The 23,176-nt window shown below is 26.7% G+C and overlaps 2 protein-coding genes across 2 annotated transcripts; one reads left to right on the forward strand and one right to left on the reverse strand.

The window, feature by feature from the left end:
• Positions 1 to 2,845: 2,845 nt before the first annotated feature.
• LOC129961946 (uncharacterized) lies at positions 2,846 to 12,632 on the reverse strand. Its single transcript, XM_056075592.1, has 3 exons — positions 12,510 to 12,632; positions 8,576 to 8,758; positions 2,846 to 4,627 (listed from the first exon to the last, which is right to left on the reverse strand). Exons 1-3 carry the CDS (start codon positions 12,553 to 12,555, stop codon positions 4,413 to 4,415), a joined length of 444 nt encoding a protein of 147 aa, XP_055931567.1. The 5' UTR covers positions 12,556 to 12,632; the 3' UTR covers positions 2,846 to 4,412.
• A 228-nt stretch (positions 12,633 to 12,860) lies between these two features.
• LOC129961914 (vesicle-associated membrane protein 7-like) lies at positions 12,861 to 22,937 on the forward strand. The gene is made up of 6 exons (XM_056075548.1): positions 12,861 to 13,043; positions 13,610 to 13,781; positions 15,107 to 15,203; positions 16,312 to 16,413; positions 18,247 to 18,405; positions 19,837 to 22,937. Exons 2-6 carry the CDS (start codon positions 13,627 to 13,629, stop codon positions 19,990 to 19,992), a joined length of 669 nt encoding a protein of 222 aa, XP_055931523.1. The 5' UTR covers positions 12,861 to 13,043; positions 13,610 to 13,626; the 3' UTR covers positions 19,993 to 22,937.
• The last annotated feature ends 239 nt before the right edge of the window (positions 22,938 to 23,176 follow it).

Below are 23,176 nucleotides of genomic sequence, written 5' to 3' on the forward strand. Positions count from 1 at the left end.
CGCGTGTTTTTTTTTCTATTATTCTTTAAAAAACTTTATTAAATAGTTTGGAATTTAATTTAACATAATCAGGATAGATTAATTTGTGTAAAATTCTAGAATATAATATTCATTTAAAGAAGGTATAACTAAGAAGATTTATGCTTCTTTTATTATATCAATTTTTAATAATATAATTTTTAAAGTAGACTTTGTTTATAATTTGGAAATATTCCGATATCAAGGAATTATTATTATATTATGCTTTATTGTTATTATTTGTGGTCCTTAATAATCGTTTGCATATTAATACTGGGGGGGGGAGTAAAACTGTTTTCAGAATTTTATTTATCAAAATTTCACAGAGTAATTTATAAAACACGAGCAATAAGCATATAATTTGAAAATGATTTTCCTTTAACTCGGATTAAATGTATATATATTATAAAGTTTAATGTTTATTTTCCAAAACTGAAATTTAATCAACAGATGGCGCCACGACATAATGAAGATTGCGCAAGACTGCTATTAATTAAGTAATGAGGCAAAATTTACGTTAAAATGTATATTATTAGAAAGGAAAGTGACTCTTTTATCTCTTATAAAATATAACCAAATTAGAAGATTGTGAATAAATTAAATATATTTGGTGCAAAATCAAAGATTCTACTGCAGATGGCTGTCACTAAATGTATAACTACAATTATTATTCCAACCCATTTAATATAGACAGTTTCGATTTCTTTCATTCAATTTAATGCTAAACACATAACTTTCTGTAAACACTATTTCATTTATTAATATCCAAATATTAGTTTATGAATGAAATTAATATATCTAGTATCCATCAATAATGGCAAAATTGAAACTTTACGTATGAGTAATGCTAGAGCAATTTTCCTTAATGTTCAGAATTTGCTATAACTAAATTAACAAGAATAGCACAGAGAAAATAGAAAATTTTATACGAGATACCGAAAATAAGAATCAAATATAATAGGCGTTTTTTTTTTAAAGATACTGAAATGTTTTTTAATTAAATAAAAAGCTCAATCACTATTAGATAATAAATGGTCCGAATCGATCTCATTCTCATTAATCACAACTTTTAAAGAAAAAGCAAAAATTTAAAAAAAAAAAAATGTTCTTAGATGATGAATTCCTTTTCAAACATCTGCTGGCAAAAAAAAAAAAAAAAAATATGTAATTTGTATGTTATTTGTAAGAAAAAAAAAAATATAGAAAATAATGTTTGAAATAAGGAAAGAATAAAATCTAAATTTCAAATTAAGAAAACATCAAGGACAGATATTTCATTTTATTTATTTAAAATAAAATGTATAATTGGAGGAAAAGTACCCAATTTTGTGCTGTTAATACATTGCTACTACCAAATTATTTTTAGGATAAAAAAAAAAAACACCTTCTTATATTATAAATTAGGACAAAATATTAATATTTAAACTTACATTTGATATAAAATATACAGGTGGTTATCAAAATAATGAAAACACCTGTGAATAAAAGTGACATATTTGAATGTGCTTCATAAGCATTAAAATATAATAATAATCATAAGTTGTTTTTTTTATAAATAGCAGTGCATACATTCTGGTAGTATGTGTTTTCTTTATTGAAGTTCTGTAATTCTTGGATTTTTTTCAAAAGCGTAAAATGTCAGGTCTCTCAGATTTTCAATGAAGCCGAATTGTAGGAGCCTGTCTAGATGGAGCAAGTATGACCGAAATTTCCCAACTTTTAGGCGTTTCTAAAAGTACAATATCTAAAGTTGTGACAGCATACACACAACGCGGCAAGAGAAGTTCAGCAAAGCAAAATAGTTGGCGGAAAGAGAAGCTCAGTCAAAGAGACTGACGAGTATTGAAGCAGATTGTGATGTATAAAATAGAGCTGCACTAAAAATACCCATCTGGATTTTCTAGTGTCAGTGATTGCAGTTAGAAGGTACCTTCATAAACAGTGCATTTATGGAAGAGCAGCAATTCCCAAGCCACTTGTCACAGATGTTAATGGTAAACATTATCTACAGTTATGTCACACTGACAAAACCTGGTCGATTGATAAGTGGAAGAAAGTAATATGGTCTGACGAATCGTGTTTCACACTTTTCCCTACAACAGGATGGGCGCACATTTGGAAAGCACCTGCACAAGAGTATAATCGTGATTGTCTCTTACCAACTGTCAAGCATGGAAGTGGATCTGTCACGATATGGGTAGCTATGTCGTGGTTTTCTACTGGACAAAGCGTAACCTTAAAAGGAAAGATCACTGGGGAGAAATATAGAGAAATTTTAGCTCACCAGGTCCATCCTATGATGCAAATTTTGTTTCCAACAAGAGATGGAATCTTTCAGGATGATAATGCATCAATCCATACAGCAAGACTTGTCCAATCATGGTTTAATGAACACGATGATGAAGTTAAATATCTGCTTTCCCCTCGCACAGTCACTCGCCCTCAATATAATTGAACCTTTATGGTCTATTTTAGAGCTTTCAATATGGAATCGATATCCTAAACCAGCATCTCTCCCAGAAATTTCACAATATCTCCAAAAAGAATGGTATAATATTCCTCTAAACTCTATTCAAAACTTGTATGAATCGATTTCTAGGTGAATACAAGCTGTATTACATGCCAAAAGTGGTCTAAGACCATACTAATAAATGATTCTTCATAAATGTAAGGTGTTTCCATTATTTTGATAACCATCTATATCGTGTTTTATTCAGGACAGTCTCATAATTTCAATAAAAGAATCATATCAATGTCTCATTTTTCAAATAGCACTGAATAAATAAAGTAATAGATAGAATTAAAGAGACATAAAAAAAATTATAAACCAATCTTAAAAACTTTTATTTCATTATAATATTTTATACCAAGCAATATGTCAATAAAACACAGGACATAAATTATATTAAAATAAAAAAAATCAGATCATACAAATTTTAATAGTCAATATAAAATGAAAAAAAAAATCAACTTTCTGACATTGATGAACAAAAAATATAATGTTTTGGACGGAATGTTGGTTATCACATAGAATTGCCCCAAAACTTAAAATACATTGACATGTATTTCATATAATAAAGTACATATAATAATAATAAGTTGCCAATTCCATATAAAAGTTATCAAATGTTGTAAAATTTATCGAAGAGTCAATGGAATGTCAGTTTCTGGTATAATGGAAAAATACATACACACATATTTTATGTCATAAATCCAGAAAATTTAACTTTTTATGAAACAAACAAATACATATTTGAGCCCCCCCCCCAAAAAAAAACATTAGATAAACATATAAAATGCACTGAAGTATGGTTGCTGTTCTCATATTTCCAAGGAAATTAAACTTAAAAAATTATAAATAAAAAGAATATTGTGCATGAGATGATGACCATAAAATGCTAAGATTTAACATAAAAGAACAAATTCTGAAATGCAACATATTACACATAAAAAATGAATTTTGAATTTTTACTATCATACAAAAGTAGTAATTTCCAAATTTTATAATCTTAATTAGTTGTGATAACCTCCAAGTGTATATATATATATATATATATATATATATATATAAGGAACAATTTTTCATTCAGATTTTACTGCCATCAAAAATTGCACACTCCATTATCTTTTAGAATAATTATCCCTGCAACTGATTGATATCTTATGTATACAACATTTTTTATTATTATTATAAATGGACCTCCTTGTACTTTTAAACTTAATAACTGAACAATCTGTATTTATTTCAAATTCACTTGATTACTCACATAAAAACCCTTTAAAAAATTTTGAAAATCACCTTTTCATCATGAAAAATATTCTTTTTTTCACAACACTCAACAAATTAAATTGATTTCGTGCATACACAGAACAAAAACTATTTGACGGTCATCTTTCAAATACTACCTCTAATTGGAACATTTTCAATATACAAATAGAAAACTATACAGTATCTAAACAAATGTATTGTATAAAAAGAAAACTTTAAAAAAAATCTAAAACTCTACAATTAATATTCCAATGCAAAATAAAACTTATTTTATAAATAAATAAAAAGCTATCGTTTTGAAAAATACCCTTTCACCAGAAATGCATATATCACAATCAACTAGAAAATGCATGATAAAAATGAGAATGTAATATAAACTAGATAAATATACAAAAAGAAGACTACAAAGATATGTATTTTAATTCTAATGCACAAGAGAAAATCAGAAAAAAGACATTAAAACAAACAATATATATATATATTTGTCACATTTTATCTTTGTCTTCTAGATTATGAATTTGTCTGACAACCTTATATGATTTTCATATGTTAAGACATATACCAAAAAAATCATATGATCAATTCTGATTTCCCATATTTTCCCCCAATCTTTAAATTTGTTTCATCAACAATAACAATAAAAGAATATATAGGAAACCATCATTAAAATTAAAAATAATGATGTCCTTAGTACACCACCACTGTTACAGCCATCTTCTGCACAATAACATTCTTCCCAGTACACTCCGTTTTCTTTATAGCCCCAATCACAACCCCAATTAATTCCTCTCTCAGATATCTGTGCACATCGCCTTTCAACAGTACGCCAACGTCCATCCCCTAAATAAATAAATTGAATTTTTATTAAACATACTAAATAAATACCTTTATGTATAGCAATTTCTATCATATGAGTCTTATTAAAATCAATTTTCGCTATGTAAGAGTTTGAGGGAAAGTTATTTGAATATCTAAAAAAACATAATGATAAAAAATTTGATTGTTAACATTAAAAAAATGAGTCATTATGTTGTGAAAAAAAATTATGACTGAAGAATTTATATACAAAAAAATAATATTTTCCAACTGCAATGAATAACAAACAAAAGGCTGTTTCTCTTTTCTTCCTTTGGTTCATTCTTTGATATTAAACACAAATTGAACAATTCTCCATTATACACACTTTTTAAGCATTTTCTGTTTTTAACTTCTTGTGAATTTTCTGAAGAATTTGAAGACTAACTTCAACCAAACTTCAATCAAAATGCTCATAATAAATAATAATAAATAAATAAATAAAACTATCTATTTCATTATGAATAGTGAGATTTTGTTTATTATCAAATCTAATAAATTTATATATCTCTTTTTCCATAAAAATAAAATATCTAATCACATATTTGAGTTATAGAAATAATAGAAATATTTAATTTTCTTATGATTTCTTATTATTAGATTCTTTTGTGATAGATTTAATTATACGTTATGAATAGTAAATAAGGTTAGGTAGAATAATATATCATATAGTAGGTTTTTAAAGATTTAAACATGTTGAAAAAATAATTCTCATAATAAAATAAAAAATAATTTATTTCATCAAGGTGTTGGCTTTTTCAAAAACTTAAACCTGCCAGTTTAATTTAATCATTTTAATTCTATCTTTTGTCATTGCTTTGTCAATTGTTAGTCAGTGAACAAAATAAATTTAAATGTTTGAAAGAACTAAGAAGCATTTTACTCTAATGTTTTGTTCATTTTAAAAATATCAATATTCATATTTACTCAAGTTAAACAATATAAAATTTGCCTTACACTATCTTATCTGCAACATTTTTATTCTTAGACTTCTTTTTTCTCATAGAACTTTAGGATTATTGTATTAACTGCATGCCAGTTTTAATTGCTAAAGATCTTGTGCTAACAGAGTATTTTATAACTAAAATTGATAGAGTTCTTGTCTTTATTAAAAGGTAAGAAGTTAAGAAAAAGAGCAGATTTTGGTATAAAAAGAGATTACTTAAATAATTAAAAAAAAAAATTTTTTCTCTCTTCTTTTCTTGTAATCAAATTTGCAACTCTCATCTTGCAAAGCTGGATAGTTGGAAGTTTACTTGTATACATACGAGGGCAATTCAGAAACTAACCTCCGATTGGTCACAGTGCGGGTAGTGGGGGGAGTAGCGCGCCATCTGTGCATTCACACGCTCAGCAGGTCAGTCGGCATCAAGCCGTAGTCGAGTGAACATCGTACCTGCGCTAGTTTAGTTTTTGTGGCAGTTTGAAATGTGTGCTGCAATAGAAAATCCCGCCAAATGTGAAGTGCGTGCTGTTATAAGGTTTTTTACAGCCAAAGGATACTCTGCAGCAGCTATTCATCGTGAGCTTTGTGCCGTGTACGGACCAAAAGTTATGAGTGAAGGAGTTGTCCGTGAATGGGTACGTTTATTTAAAAGTGGACGAGAAAACGTTCATGATGAAGAGAGGAGTGGTAGACCATCCTTGGTGACTGACGAACTCGTTCAGACAGTTGATGCAAAAGTTCGTGAAAATCGACGTTTCACAATGGCGGAGTTGTCTACTGATTTTCCACAGATTTCTAAGACTCTTTTGTACGAGATAGTGACAGCAAGATTGGGTTACCGTAAGTTCTGTGCACGATGGGTGTCCAAATTTCTTACCGACCACCACAAAAGTCAAAGAATGGCCTCTGCATTAGACTTTCTGTCACGTTATGAGGACGAAGGAGAACCATTGTTAAACAGAATCGTGACCGGTGACGAAACCTGGATTAAGTACGTGAACCCTGAGACAAAAGAACAATCAAAGATGTGGGCACATTCAGATTCGCCTACCAAACCAAAAAAAGCCCGGCAAGATTTTTCTGCCAGAAAACTGATGGCAACGGTGTTTTGGGATGCCAAAGGGGTGTTGTTGGTTGAATTCATGGAACGTGGGACGACCATTAATCAAGACGTGTACTGTGAAACACTAAAAACATTACGACGGGCTATACAGAACAAACGCCGTGGTATGCTGAATTCCGGTATCGTTTTTTTGCACGATAACGCCCGTCCTCACTCTGCTCGCAGAACAACAGCCCTTCTTGAGTCCTTCAAGTGGGACGTTTTCAACCATCCACCTTACAGCCCAGATCTGGCGCCAAGCGATTATCACCTCTTCATGCGTATGAAGAAATGGCTCGGGTCCCAGCGGTTTGATGACGACGAAGAGCTGAAAGATGCGGTCACAGGCTGGCTCAAGGCACAAGCGGGTGATTTTTATGCAGAAGGAATTTCAAAGCTTGTGAAGAGATACGATAAGTGCCTCAATCGTTATGGAGACTATGTCGAAAAATAGTGCAAAGATGTAGTTGTAAGATGTATATATTAAAATATTTTTACTTAACTTGGTGTATTTTTTTCAATCAACCGGAGGTGAGTTTCTGAATTGCCCTCGTATTATTAGAAGGAAAAATGTTTTATAATAAAAAATATTCCACTTAATTTTCTTCAAGTAAGAAGCATGTCTAAATAAATAAAATTTATTAGATCAAATTACTCATTTAAATATCAGAACTAAAGCTTAATTTTCGACAGCTCAGATTAATAAGACATAACAAAGAGCTTATTTATACTTTAACAATTATAATATTATAATTTTATCTGTTCACTTGGCAAACATTTTATTTCACTTCATTCTTAATATTTAATACAAGATAATAATTAATACAATGCATGAAAAGAATTGTATCTTAAATCAAAACTTGTGACAAAGTCATGGTAATATTTATCAAATAACATGGTACAAACTGCTTAACTTCACTAGAAAGCTAACAGTTGATCTGAAAATATAATAAAAACTCAGTACTTTAGTTACTAACAAAATACCTCTAGTGTCAAAGTTGTCATTTATATTCCAAAAAAATTTATATATTTGACATAAAGAAAATTTATTTAAAATATTAAAATGGAATTCATTAAGGATGTTAATTATATATTTCTATTTTCTATTCAAAATACTTCTTATTTACAGTAGACTCCCGATTATCCGCGGTGCGGATTATCCGCGCCTGCCGCACAAAGTTTTTTTTTTTTTTTTTTTGACTGATTTTTTCAAAAAGGTGCAGTTTTACAGTTATGCTTTTGTAATTACATAATACATAACAGTATTAAAACAGTACATATGTATTAATTTTACTGTGTATCCTTGACGCTCCTCGTAAATACAAAGCACTTTTCTGTTTTCATTAACAAAATGCATTTTAGGTTAGTTTTGAGTGATATTGAGTGATATAACATTTCCTGCTATTTATTTTACGTTTTATTGTACATAAAACAATTTTTCAAAGTTGGAATGACTGTTTTCTTTTTTGCTATACCCATTTTTAGCTTTTTTCGGATTATCCGCGATTTTTGTTATCCGCGGCGGCCGCGCCACCCAATTCCGCGGATAATCGGGAGTGTACTGTACAAACACATCTTAAAAAAATTAATTACATTTTTTTGAAATTAAAAGGAATTTAGTTTTAATTAAAAGTTTAAAATAATGTTAAAAGTAGCCAAGAAAAAAATAAAAATTTAATAAAATATTATTTTGCAGGGTAAAAAAAAAAAAAAAAAAAAAAAAAATTAAAATTTAATGTAAAAAAAATTAAGTATCTAAATAAATTTTGAGTGCATGAATTTCAGCATATATAGAAATAATAAACAATACTAGTTATGATTTCTAAACAGGGGTACTGAATAAAAACTTTAAAGATTGATATAAAATTAAGAAATACAAACATACATATAAATCCTCTGGGACTTTGTTGAATTCTTTTATAACAAAATGTTCCAGGAGTAACAGCTTCTTCACCTAAACATTCAACAGGTGTATTTTTTGCTGTGTCAAAAGAGTTATAAGCACCGCAATTATCATCTTCTTTTGCTTCTTGATCAGAACTGCATTGATAGCAGCGAATAGCTTCACCTGGAAAGGCAATTAAAAATACAAAATAAATTCTCTTATGCAAGGGCAGAAAATAAATTATTGCAAAAAAAAATTTTTTAATGGTGTGGCTGTCTTTTCTATATTTCAAACTTTGATTTAAACCTGAATTACTATGGCATTATTCTAAGGCAAAATTATGGCAACACTTCTAAGAAAGTAACAAAAATTTTATATATAGAAATATATATATATAATTTTTATGAAAATTTTTGGAAAAAAAATTTCAGAAAATAAAGTTATCAAAATTTTAAAGTAGAAAATAAAGTAAACCCACAAAAAAATAGAAAGAAATTAAAACTTCCATTTACAAATAATAATGATGATAATATTTTTATTAATTTTTTATGCCAAAAAAATATTACCTTTTTAAATAAATGACAACCAAAATCACAGACACAATAACTGTGTAACTAATAATAACTAATGTAATAATAACTAATAATAACTGTGTAAGTAAAACTGCCTGCTTTAAAGCACAAAGTTGTACTGCTTGATGAACTTATAATGTTAATCTTTAATAAAATTTAGTCGGATTCTCTAATTGAATCATGAAATACACATATGATAATAAAAGAACAATAAACCAATATTAAATAATCAATCTCAACTTTAAATTTATTTTCTGGAATGTATGTAAAAAAAGAGCAAATGAATGAAACTAAAAATTTATTGAACAAACATAAGCTAAAGAAGTAAAATAATATGACATATGGCAGGGTCTTACTATCTGACATTCTATTATGAAAATCAATTTTGAAATATATAAATATCATCAGTATGAAAATTCTATTCTACAGATTTCATTAGAAGAATATTTTGCTATATGCAGAATCCTTAAATCAGGTAGATCGAGAACCTCAAGGATCCAATTCTGAATATCATAGTTAGTCTTGCCTGCATTTCCCCCCTCCCTTCCATGAAAGCACATTTTTTATTTATCTTATTTTTGAATGAATAAATACTTTGGTAGAACCCTTGAAATGCATAGAATAGTAAGAGGAAATCATGTACAAACATAATGTTTTTCATAGGCGGTATTATAGCAATCAGAAAATGTTATTTCAGGAAAATCATTCCATCAAAAACGTTTATTTGTCTACAGATGATAAGCTTGTTGGTATATTTTTTTTTACAGTATAGAACCTAAAATGATAAATTTAATGTATAATCAAAATGCCAACAACAAAACTTGCCCATTTTTTTTTTCTTTTGAAAACTGACGTTGGCAATTTCATTTACATTCATTTCAATGGAATGAAGCACGACCTTCGTAATACAAGGCCTCCCAACTCCCAACGCTTTCAGCCCATGACGTCATGAGGTTGGATGAATTCTGTAGAAAACGGTAGTCGTTATCATAGTGAAGAACGGGAAATGTGTTATTGGCTTTGTTTAAAAGTTTTCTGATCTTTTTGCATATTAATTTTAATTTATTGTAATGAAGATGCCTAGTGCGTGCTGTGTTCCCAATTGTAAAAGTAATTACACAACAAATAGCTCCAATGTTTCAGTATTTTCGTTTCCAAGCGATGAAAACACTAGAAGAGCATGAATCTCTGCAATAAAGCAGGACGATTTCATACCAACTAAATATAGTATGGTAAGTTTGATTTTTTTTTGTACAATTTTTAGTTAATTAATTCTTTTGAAATGCGAAACATTTAAAATTACGTATAACTTCCATTTATCTTCTGTCATTTTTGTTTGCTCTACATTTAGTTGTTTATGCTTCCAATTACTTTCGTATTGTTTGCTTGAGCTAAATAAAAAACTTCTTTGTTTTATTGTTACTTCTCATAGTCTTTTGTTTATTTGTTCCTATTATTTAAAATGTTTTGTTTCTGTATCTTTTTAATTATACTTCATACATATTTTTTAAAATCTGATTTAGGCCTAATATTTGTTACTAACATTTAGGTCTGTGCTAAACATTTTCAAGAAAATCAGTTTTTAACAGTTAGAGAAGCGTTTAATACCAAGTACAAGAGAACTTATTCAAGTACCACTAGAGTGTAAAAGGCAATTTTTTTAGAAATTTTTAATAATTATCACCAAAACCTTACAAAGTACTTAAGGGATTTATTGTTATTATGCTCTTATAAAAAAGTTTAAAATCATCTAATGAATAATAAAACAATTTTTAATCATATATATCATGACTATAGATTGTAGCAGATTAAACATATTTTATTCTAAAATATTATGTAAAAAAGTTAGATATAGTTGTAAAAACAATATGAATGATATTTGTAAGTAGTAAGATATAATAAGTAAGTAGTAAGATATAGTACTAAGATATAGTTGTAATAAAATATGAATTGCAAGCTCGTAAGGAAGAAAGCAGGATTCTGCTCATGGCTGCCAATCATTCTACCCGTGTGACGTCACAAATAAGTTGTGAGGGCTTGTTTTACGAAGGTCGTGAATGAAAAGTACTCCAAATTGAAAATAGAAAATTGCATATTAATATTAAATTACTGCAACTTAAAACGCACAAATGAATCTTTGTTGTTTTTGTAAGTGTGTGAGTGGGCACACTTGTTTAAAGATAAAATCATGAAATTGCAATTGTGTTTCATATTTTATTAACACCAATTCTGTTTTCCTGAATATGCTGAAATTTCATTACAAAAAGTCAATAAGGAAAACTTATTAGGTCATTGAAGTTATATATTACCTTCACTACAACAAAAAACACATTTATTATGAAGTGAGAAATAAAAAATCCCCTGAAACTTTTACGGACTTACTACCGACATTTTGGAGTTTCGAGAAGGGGGGGGGGGAGAAATGAAAAAATACAATTATGAAGTATTGAATGACCTAATTATAAAAGTTCAATGAATTACTTTTTTTGCAAAATTAAGACCTTTGAACCCAGGTCACGTGATCGCACATCTGGTCGAACGAAGTCTCTCCCTTTTTTTTCTGCCGCGCCTACTTGCCGAAAAGAATCCAGAAGAGAATGTCCGAGAACCGGGGGTATGAGTCATAACTCGCAATAAGGAAAGAACAAAAAAGAAGTTTTTTCCCCCTTTTCACGCATTATCACTGCCTTTGGAGAAAGAAAGGAAAAGTTTTCACCACACACACTGACCTTGCGTTTTCTGCTTTCAAAGCAAACAAAATTACCCAGATCAAAATAAATAATTCATTATTATTCCTACTTCCATTTGAACGACGATCCCCGGAAATTCCGGGGATCGAAGTTCAAAATCCCCGGAATTCCGGGGTTTCCCCGGAGCACAAACACCCCTGAATTCTGGAGCCTTCTTTGCTAAAAATCGCTATCTTACATATAATATAAATATTTATAAATAGCATTCAACATGGAATTTAGTACTTCAGATGGAATTTAGTACAAGATAAAGACCAGATTTTTATAATTTTTAATTTCTTTTTATATACTAACACAATCTATTTACACTATAATAATATATAAATAGAAATATATCTAAAAGTATAAAATTAAATAAAAATTTAAAAAGTGATTCTTTATAGAATACCAGCACTGTGCCATATGCATACCATTTTATTTAATTAACAAAAAACACAACATTTTCAATAGCATAGAATGTCTTATTTTTAGTATAATCATCGGAACATTGAAAACATTTAAAAGGTTAACCATAAAAATATTAAAAACATCATTCGAAAAATTATGAGAAATCCAGAAAACATCATACAATTAAAATTAAGACTATGAGATAGCAAATAATTTCTAAAATACCTGAAATAAAAAATGACGAGCAAAGTAGTAAAATTATAACACTCATTTTTAAAAGTTTATAATGAATACAAAAATTAAAACAGATTCAACAGATGTAAACAAGAAAGGTGTGGCTTAATTTACAATTACAGTTAAGCATTATGCAGTTTTGTGTTTCATAGAAGTGTGGTTAAATTTTTTTTTTCAAATAATTTCATCAAATGCGCGCAATACAATCAAGTTTAATTCTCCGGCCGTTATTTTTATAAATAAATTTTATGATGCATTTATATTCTTTTTTTAAAGTTATTTTTAAATAGTGATTAAAAGTAATCAAAACGAAGTGGGAGTGAATCAAATTCCAAACTGTTTGTATCATGTCTGACATATTTTGACAATTCCTTGGGTCTCTTGATAACATTTATTAATTTCTCTCTATATATACTATATATATAATTATATATACATCGCTGCTTACATTCGTTTACTGGTTTCTTGATTTTTTTTTCAATTATATATATATAAAAAAATGCGTATATAGTATAAGGGTAACTTGTAAGTATGTTTTTTCTTTTGCTTATAAAATGTTCATACCGTAATTATAATTATTTGACTTTATAGGATAATCTTATTAATGATAACTGCATAAAAATATTTTTCATTAATTGAATTGATTCCACATTTTCCCCCGACATTTTGTATTAATTTGATTAGTTCTTTCATTCATTGGATGATAAAATTTTATTGATAAGGCAACGGTATTTACTGTTGCTGTCACTATCTGCTTATGGCTAATCATTTATCAAATATTTTCACTATTTTCAGAATTTTACTTTATTTTATCATTTTCTTGCATCAAACATTTCTTTTTAAAAGCATATAAAATTTCGAATGTAGTTGAAGAAACATACTTCCTTATATGTATATATTCTTTTTTACAAAAATTAATGTGTTCTAAAAAATAAAAATTTTATACATTAATGTAACAAGTATTCAAAAGCAAGTAAACTATTTTATTTCAAGCTGCATTGTATAATATTTAGCCTCTTAAAATTCTGTTTATAACTTATAGGATAGTTTTTTAAAAAGCAGATGTATGAATCAAATTTGTATTGTTGTAGATTTTTTATTGTGAACAATGACTTCTGGAATTGTATATGCTGCTGTTGCAAAATCTAATGCTGTTCTTGTAAGCAGTCAAAGAATGGCTGGTGACTTTGAAACAGATGTCAAATCATTTTTGCCAAATGTACCAATTGAGCGCAACACAAAATCTTGTTTTGTCTCTGGAATGTAAGCATTTTGTATTCTTCATTTAATATTAAATTTTTTTCTCTGTAAAAATATGTTGTATTAATGAAATTACCTTTTTTTTATGTTTAAAATACATGTAACATATTTAATTTATGATTAAGTATAAATGGTGTGTGTTTGCACATGCTGAATGCTTGCTCAGTATTTTTGCTAGACATTTTGCCCTAACCTCTATCTAATGCTTTTCTGGAAGTTTCCAAGCAAATGCAATTACATCATTAAGGAGTGCCAGTTCATTTCAATAATAACATGAGAAATCATCCTGATTCTACTTACGACCTTCATTAGATCAGGTAATTGATTATTTTAACTGGCTACTACGGTGACCATGTTTGACATATGAATTCCTTCTTCTGGGAACATTTAAGAGCCCTTTGAGTTAAAAATAAATCTTACAGCCAGATTTTTAGTTCCTGTTAGATATATACATGGGAATCTTGAAATTCTGGAATAGTATATTCCAATCCTTCTACACTCATTGTGAATTTTGTATTACTTTTTTGGTATACTTTCAATCATCTGTTATAGAAAACTGCATTTTTAAGATTTTTTTATGTTGTTGATTTATCCTATCTTTATTAATTTCTTATTCAAACCTTTCTAATGTTCTTATATTGAAATGTGGAATTTCAACTTGTTTTACTATTACAATATCTGATTATTTATTTCCCCATTACCTGTTTTTTGCACATTTTTTTTCTCGATATTTAGATTTACCTTATATGATTGGATTCCAATTCATTTATTGCCAGATATTTCCCATTAATTATTTTGAGCAGAAATTTTTAAAGGCAATAGAATATGGCTATTTTTTTCTGGTATTCTTTTGTTCAGCAAAATTTTAATTTTTTGGAAATTTTCTTTAATGGAAGTATTCACATACTTGATAATAATTTCTTTAAGTTTTTATTCAATAATTTTAAATATACTGTATATTGGAATATTTTATTAACTGAATGTACTGTTATTTTAATGAATGGCTTACTAATATATTGAGTGTTGTTCATTTGATGGAATATAAAAGATCAATATTCTGTGAAATTAGTTATATTAAATGTCATTCATAAAACATGATTAACTTTAACTTTCAAACATGTTTGTAAGGAGAAATTTTTATGCAATTATCTTATTATTATTATTATTTTGCAGATATTAATAAATGAATATTGTACCTTTTGCTAACTTGGATTATTAATAATTTTTTCAAAATATTGATATATATAGAAGATAATTCTACGAATTTTTTTACTGGTAATTTATTTATACTATGGTTCTTTTAACCTTTTTTTTTTTTTTTTTTCTAGTTTTACTTACCATATTCTTGTTGAAGATTTACTTATATATATTTGTGCAGCAGAAAGTGATTTTGGAAAAAATGTACCCTTTGCATTTCTGAAGGAAGTAAGTTAAAGCTAAAGTAGTTGTATATTAAATGTATTTTTGTGTGTGTAATTTTATTGTTTTTCATATTATTATAATTAGGAACAATAATAGTAAATGTAATACATGCATATTGTTTTATTAGTAGCATCTTCTGACTCAGTTCTACTCTTCTTTTGGTTAAGTCACTTTAGAATGGTATATTTTAACTATGCAAGAATAATTTTATTTGTACTTTTTTATTAACCACATGCCAGTAATTAATCGCAATTGCCACAAACTGTATTATGTTGATATGCAGTTAAGCATAAAGTTTGCCAATAGCATGCAATTTATACACAAGTATCCATTTTTTTTAATATAATTCAATCAGAAAATTGCATTTCATTATCCTTTTATTACAACTTATCAATAAAATTAGTAATTGTAATGGTGTTAAAAAATATGGATTTTATCAAAATATTTTATAGTAACATTGCTTGAATTAAAATTGTGTTAAATTTATCAGCTAATATTTAAGCAACTCTAAGAATTGCATTATTTAAAAATATTGTATTATTTATATATCATTTCTGATTTAGGCCATGAACTTTACACTTGTAAACAACTTACGGCAGGATAAAAAAAGAAAAAAAAAATCATTAGAGCCTTAAACTTGTTTAATAAGGAAAATAAAATTTTCATTAATGAAAAAATAAAAGAAATTCAATTTAGAATAGCCATTTAACTGTATTTTAATTACTTATATCATTACTTTTGCTTCATTATGATGAAAAATCTGAAAGAAGGCAATGCTTGAAAGTTTTTGTAATTCGTTATTTTTAAAAATTTGGTCTAAATTCATCTAAGTTTTGTTCAGAAATTTTTGTTTTTGCTATGATTCTATTCTTTAATTATTATATTATCTGCTAAATTACAAATATAATATTATCTGCATAAAAATATCGATAAAATTTCTTTAAAATAATTACATATATATCTAAAATTTCATAAATATATGCCTTTTTAAAAAATTATGTACAAAATAAATTTGCTGTGTAAATACAAATATTTTGCTAAAAGTTATTTATTTTTTACTATATATTTTAAAAATTTAGAGTTGACTTATATACTTTTTTTTTCCATTTAGATTAAAAACAAGTTTACTAGTGGAAGCTTAGCAATTAGGGCTCTCACAGCATCTGAACATGAATTTGACAGAGATTTTAGCTATGTTTTAAAAGATCAAATGGTATATAATATATGTATATTATGACACCTGTATTTTAAAAGAGATATTTTTAATTCTGTAATTAGTAATATCCTTAAATATTTCGATATTTTATCATATGTTGATTGTCCTGAATAAATTTTTAATCACATCACAAAAAAAATTCTAAGTTTGAATTATTTGATTGATTTTTAACTGGGGCAAGCTATTGATAAATCATAAAACGTTGCCTCTTATCATTTTAACTATTAAAATATGATATAAATTTTTAGAAATTAAATATTAATTTATTCAAAATTTAAAGTGCTTATTGGCTATCTCACCATAGGGAAGTAAGGAGATAACTCATTTGCTCCAATATTGATTCTAGAAGGGTTCCTTTATTATTGATTTTTCATATGCAAATTATTGAGGAAGTATTGATATTATCAAAAAATTCAAACTCGAGACTTTAACGAATCTCCACATTTCAGATTCTGTATTCGAGAAACAAATTTTTAACGTTTTGTCTGCAAACACAATAATTCAAAGAATGCTTTGAGGCAGATGGCTAAATTTAGCTTATGGAATTACAATGAAATTTAATGCCATTCACATAAATATTGGAAAAGAGAAATCCACACACAAGAAGTCTGCCTGTCTGTCTATTTGAATTTGAGTTATCTTCATAATTACAAAACAGAAAGATCTACATAGCTAACAGGCATAGTATCTCAAATATATATACTTTTTAAATTTCGAACCTGAATCATCAAATAGTTGATAGTTTGTTAGTCTGTATTCCATGTATGTAAGTGCAATAATTCATAAACTGAATAACTTTAATCAATGAAATTCAAATTTTTATCTTGTGATTACTAGTCACATATCAAATTTTGATATCATTTGGGCAGTATGGAGGTATCAAAATGCATATTCTCAAAGATTTTTTTAAAAATACTGTATTTAAACCAAAGAACTAAATCTCATAATTATGATCAACCAATGCCATCAAGGCATTTGTGGACTCACCCTTTATAATTTTATGCAGGAGGAGGGAGGAATAATATCTTAATTGGAAAGTATGCAAAAAAGTTTGGTGGTGATCACTCCTGCTGTATTTTGTTTAGCTAAGGTTGTAGTATAATAAATAAATAAAGACACAAAAGATTAACATAGAAAGATATATATTCTTGTTACATATTAGATACAAACTTTAATTTTATAAACTTCAGTTTTATTGAATTAGTTTAATCCAGTCAAAAATGTTTAAAAAGTTGTGAATCAAGTACTTAAGAGTGCATTATTTGTGTGAATTTCTTAGTGTTGTCAACTATTACAGATGTTTTTACTGGAGGATACTAGTTCATTGAATCAAGCAAAAAATTAGAATTACAACTTTTCTATTATAATTTGCTATTTCATATAATTTGCTTACTCATGTGTACTATGTATTTCATTGCTACATATGGTGAGAAAATAAAGAAAGTAAGACTGCAGATTTAAAGTTATGTATTTCTATCTAGCATACAACATCTAATATTGATTAAACAGACAGTACAGTGTGATTTCTTAAGGTCTTACATGTATTAGGATCTATGTTTGGTCACTATAATATCATTTTAAATCAGCTTATTGAATTATCTTAATATTCCTATGCCACCGTATAATCCTTAGTTTAGATTTTTGCCTGTTAGAATTTATATTTAGATTGCTGTAAATTTCACGAAATAATAATGTATATTTTGTATTGTGTTATATATAACTGTTAGTACATAATTCTTATAGATTTCTTGGATCATATTGACTTTACTCATTTTCTTTCTTTTTTATCATTAGTAACAAAATATATTTCTATTTTCTTATATATTTTAGATAAAATTTAGTACTGATGTTCCTGTTGATGGCATTAGTAAAGTTAAAAAACAAGTAGAAGAAGTGATGGTAGTAATGACAAATAATATTGAGAAAGTTGTAGATCGAGGTGAAAGACTTGAATCCTTATTAGATAAAACAAATGAACTTGAAGTATCGGTAAGTTATACATAGATATTTCTTTTTAATACATATAAATCAACATTATTGCATGATTAAGATAAATATTTTTTATGCCTGAGTTTTTTTATGATAAGGATATAAACATACTTTGCTGTGATAAAAGCTTATTCTTTTAAAATTTTTGCTGAAACAAAATATTTGATTAAGGTAATAAATGCATGCAACTAAATAAAAGTACTTCAAAATTTAAAGAAATATGTGACATTGAACAACATATGTTAAAAGTACAACTTCTTCTTTCTCCATTATTTAATTAATTTCAATTTAATTTGAAGTCTCAGTAAAAAGTATTTCCTAAGTTTGGTCTTGTTTGTTTTGATAATTCAGTCTCCTACAATCTGTTTAAATCATTCTTGTTCATTACTTTTTACTTTCATTCTTAAAAAATCAACTTAATAAATCAAATCTACACTGCTATATTAACTTCTGCTGGTGCTTTATATATATATATACAGTACACTGTTGATTATCCGCGGAATTGGGTGGCGCGGCTGTCGCGGATAACAAAAATCGCGGATAATCCGAAAAAAGCGAAAGAGAAAACAGTCATTCCAACTTTGAAAAATCGTTTTATATACAATAAAACGTAAAATAAACAGCAGGAAATGCTTAACTAACGCTTAATATTTTAGTATATCACTCAAAACTAACCTAAAATGCATTTTGTTAATGAAAACATAAAAGTCCTTCGTACTTACAAGAGGCGTCAAGGATACACAGAAAAATTAATACATATGTACTGTTTTAATACTATAATGTATTATGTAATTACAAAATCATAACTGTAAAACTACATTTTTTGAAGAAATCAGTTATTTGTGTTTGCTTCTTGCTTTGGAAGCATTTTCTCTTTGCTTGGAAGCAAAAAAAAAAAAAACTTAGAGTGGCAGGCGCGGATAATGGGGAGTCTACTGTATATATATATATATATATTACATTACTAAGAAATAATAGGAATTGAAATTGTTTGTTGAAAAGTATCGCTCTCTGTCTCTTATCTGAGCTTGAGATTAAGATTTAAATGAATAATTGATTTCTTTTCGTATTCAATTTTCTGTCTGAGTGTAATATTAATTATTAATAAATAGTTTTTGAGAGTATCATATCAAAAATATTTTTTGTTGGAATCTCTTATATTTGAATTCCCATTTCCCTAAGTGATTAAAATTAACTGGTAGAAACTCATTTAGTAGCACAATTCTTACAGACTTTTATAGTTAAATTCTTATAGGCTTTTGCTCTACATTGCATTTCTCCCTCATAGCAAAATTTTTAGTGCAAAGATGAGTGAATTTTTGTAATTAGCATGCTACAGTTAAATTTTAAATTTGCAACATTAAATAATCAAGTATAACTTGTGTTTAATTACTTTTCTATATCATAATGCATTTTTCCTATGTTATCTAGTCGACTCAGTTCCATTCGACTGCGAAGAAAGTAAGACGTCACATGTGTCTTAAGAATTTCAAAATGTGGATTGTATTGATTACTATTGCAGCTATTATAGTTACTCTTATTATATTGCTGGCTACCAATGTTATACCTATTCGAAGTAAAGATTAATGTTTTATTCACTTTGCTCAACACATTGTGCAATATGCATGCTGTTTAATACTTTGTTAAAATATTTTTAAAGTACAAAAGAGTTTCTGTGGGTTACTAGTATTTTAAATAGAATTGATATTATTCCAAGATTTTGTAATTTTTTTGAAAGCATCCACTTTATGTGAAATTTGAAGCATTTTTATATGACCTTACTTGCACTTATATTCTGAATTCCATCTTTACCAAACAAAACCTCTTCAGGGACACAATTTTTGATGAAAAAAATTTGATTTAATCTGTTTTATATATTACATTTATTTTATAATGGCAACAAATAAATATAGTAAAAAAATTGAATTCATTTTTCTGAATCTTTATCTAAGAGTATTTTTGCCATCTAGAATAATTTTTTTGAAAGAAAATTAAGAATACATATATGCATCAGTGACCATTAAGAGATTAATGATAAAACTTATTTTTATATGTGGCTTTTAATATATTTTATATATAATTATCTCTTTTATATGTTATAAAAATTGACATTTTAAGGGGGTTTTATTATACTTGTCATATAAAATATCACTTTGTTAAAAAGGAAACTTGACTGTCACATGACATTAATGGTGCTGTTTGCAAAGAATGTTGATAATGTTAAACAATGCATAAATGAATGCATTTTTTTTTTCTTCTTAAATATCATGGCTTAGTGGAAATTTTTTTTGCTAAGAATGTTTTTTAAATAAAATCTTTAAATTGATATTTATAGCTTTATATGAAATATTAATTATAGTTTTTTTGTGTATAATAAAATTTAAAAGTTTTAAATTCATGAATATAGAACTGTAACATTTGAAATAATAAATGTTTTTAGTATATTTTAGTTTAGAAATTAATAGTATTAAAATTGGTGATTACATAACTCTGATAGTGTTAGTTGCAAAGTCTATTTGATAATGCAAAATTTAATGCTTTTTTTTTATTTCATGATTTAGTGAAGAATCTTTTGTTAAAGAATGTATTTGTTTTACTTTTCTGAAATAAAATCTGTATAGCTTTATACAAATGTTAATTTTCTATATTTTTTGTTTAGAATGTAGAAGATTTAAATTCTTGAATATAGAGGTGTAATGTATGGAATTATAAATGTTTCTAGTGCGTTCTGGTTTAGAAATTAGTTAAATTTAGAAAAGAATTTACAAAAAAAAAAAAGAAAAAGATAATACATTCTTTTTGTTGAGTATTGAATTTTTAGTATATTTTTAATCGTAAATGGATGTTTGTTAAAGGTATAGCTTTCTGTACTTACTTCCTAGTCATATTGTCAGTCCAAGCTGTTAGATTTCATTTCATTAATAATTCTGAGCAGCTGATTTTTGTGTTTGAAAAATATGAGAAGAAAAATTTGTAATGAAATATTTTTATTGGATTTATGATGCAAAATCTTAAAATCTTTTATTCTAAATTCCTATTGTTTTATCATTTCACAGTATTAAAACATTATTATCCAATTATTTACATTATAATTCATAATATGCGAGTATGATGATATTTTTTTATGCTACTATTTAAGGCTAAGTATGCTTTTAACCTTTTCAACAATGTTTTGAAACGTTGTATCAATTTATAAGTATTTGCTTTAAGATCTTTCTTTTTTAATTTTTATTAACATAGATTATATGAAAAAAGTTCTGAGAATTGTCATTCATAGTTTAGAGAACATATATATGAAAAGTGAATGATCTTATTTATCCAAATTTAGCATATAAAAAAACACCTTAAAATGAGAGAATAATCTTAGCTTCTTTCTACCCTGAAACAAATTGCAACAAAATACAAATAAAGGGGGGGGCGGGATTATACTGCATGCTATTTTAGCAAAAGAGGACAAGAATGGTATTACAAATATCAACAATGCTTAGATGAATAAACAATTGAGGTGGACTATTCATATTTCATGTTGTTAATCAAAGAATGAACAAACTCATCAAAGATAAATGTGTATAAATTTTATAATCATCATTGAATCTGTATTTTATGGGATAATTTATTTTTGATTTTTCAGTAATCTAAACATGTCTGAATATTAATTCTCAAAATTTCTTTAAAATTTTCTTAAATTTTGTATTGATAAAAACTTTTGAATTCCATATTACATTTTTTTAATAAAATTATTACATTTTTTTTTTTTCTTTTTTCATTCACCTTATCTAAAAGGTTAAATTGTATACATAAGATATTGTTTCAAAATTTGTGATATATTTTGAACATGTATTTTTACAGATACAAAATAATTGGTATAACATATATTTTTTGTAAAATGTTGAAGATATATATACATGTAACTTTACTTTCTTATAAAAAGTTAAATCTCGTTTCATTTTCATAATAATTTTGAGAAAATTTTATTGTTATGTGTATATGAAACTTTTTGTATTAAACATTCCAAACTTTTTAATATGAATCATATTAAAGAGGTTTGTAGATAACATATGGTTAGTTATGAATAGATGGTTAATAATTTTCATTTATGGAGGAAAAAATCCTCCTTCTGTATAAGCAATTTAATTTTTAAAAATAAAGTGATTAAGAAATTTTGAATGATAATCAAAAATAATGAGAAAATGTGGTACAATTATAATCTCATGGAAATAAAATTGCTTTTGATTATATAATATTATTAAATAATTTCTAGTTAAATAGGGGGGATGACAAATTTGAAAACTTCCAGTGTACTCATTAAGATATTTTTTAAGTATAAATTATGATGTGATTTGAAAAAATATAAGCATTTTTACTGTTCATGAATTCTTATTTCTGATACAAAAATGATATTTTTAATATCTTTAAAAATCTTTTTAAATGTTGGACCAATTTTCTTAGCCATAAACTATCTATGATTTTGTTCTGAAGAAGATGTGATTACTGTAATTTTGTTTGTTGCTAAATGTTATACATATTTTTTACTGTCCAAATATTTATAATCATCAAAATAATTTATGAAAATAAAAAAATATTTGAATAATTTTGGCTTATATTATTAGAAACGCATATACCTATATAACATAAGTGTAAAAAGTATAATTAAAGAGTTATTGAACTGTAATTGGCACAAAGAATAGATATAGTCACTTAATATGCAACATTATATATCAACTTTCAAATCTACAAAAGAAATTAAATTTATCGTAACCATTAACAGATA

Source organism: Argiope bruennichi, chromosome 2, assembly GCF_947563725.1.
Source record: "Argiope bruennichi chromosome 2, qqArgBrue1.1, whole genome shotgun sequence".
Lineage (NCBI taxonomy): Eukaryota > Metazoa > Arthropoda > Arachnida > Araneae > Araneidae > Argiope > Argiope bruennichi.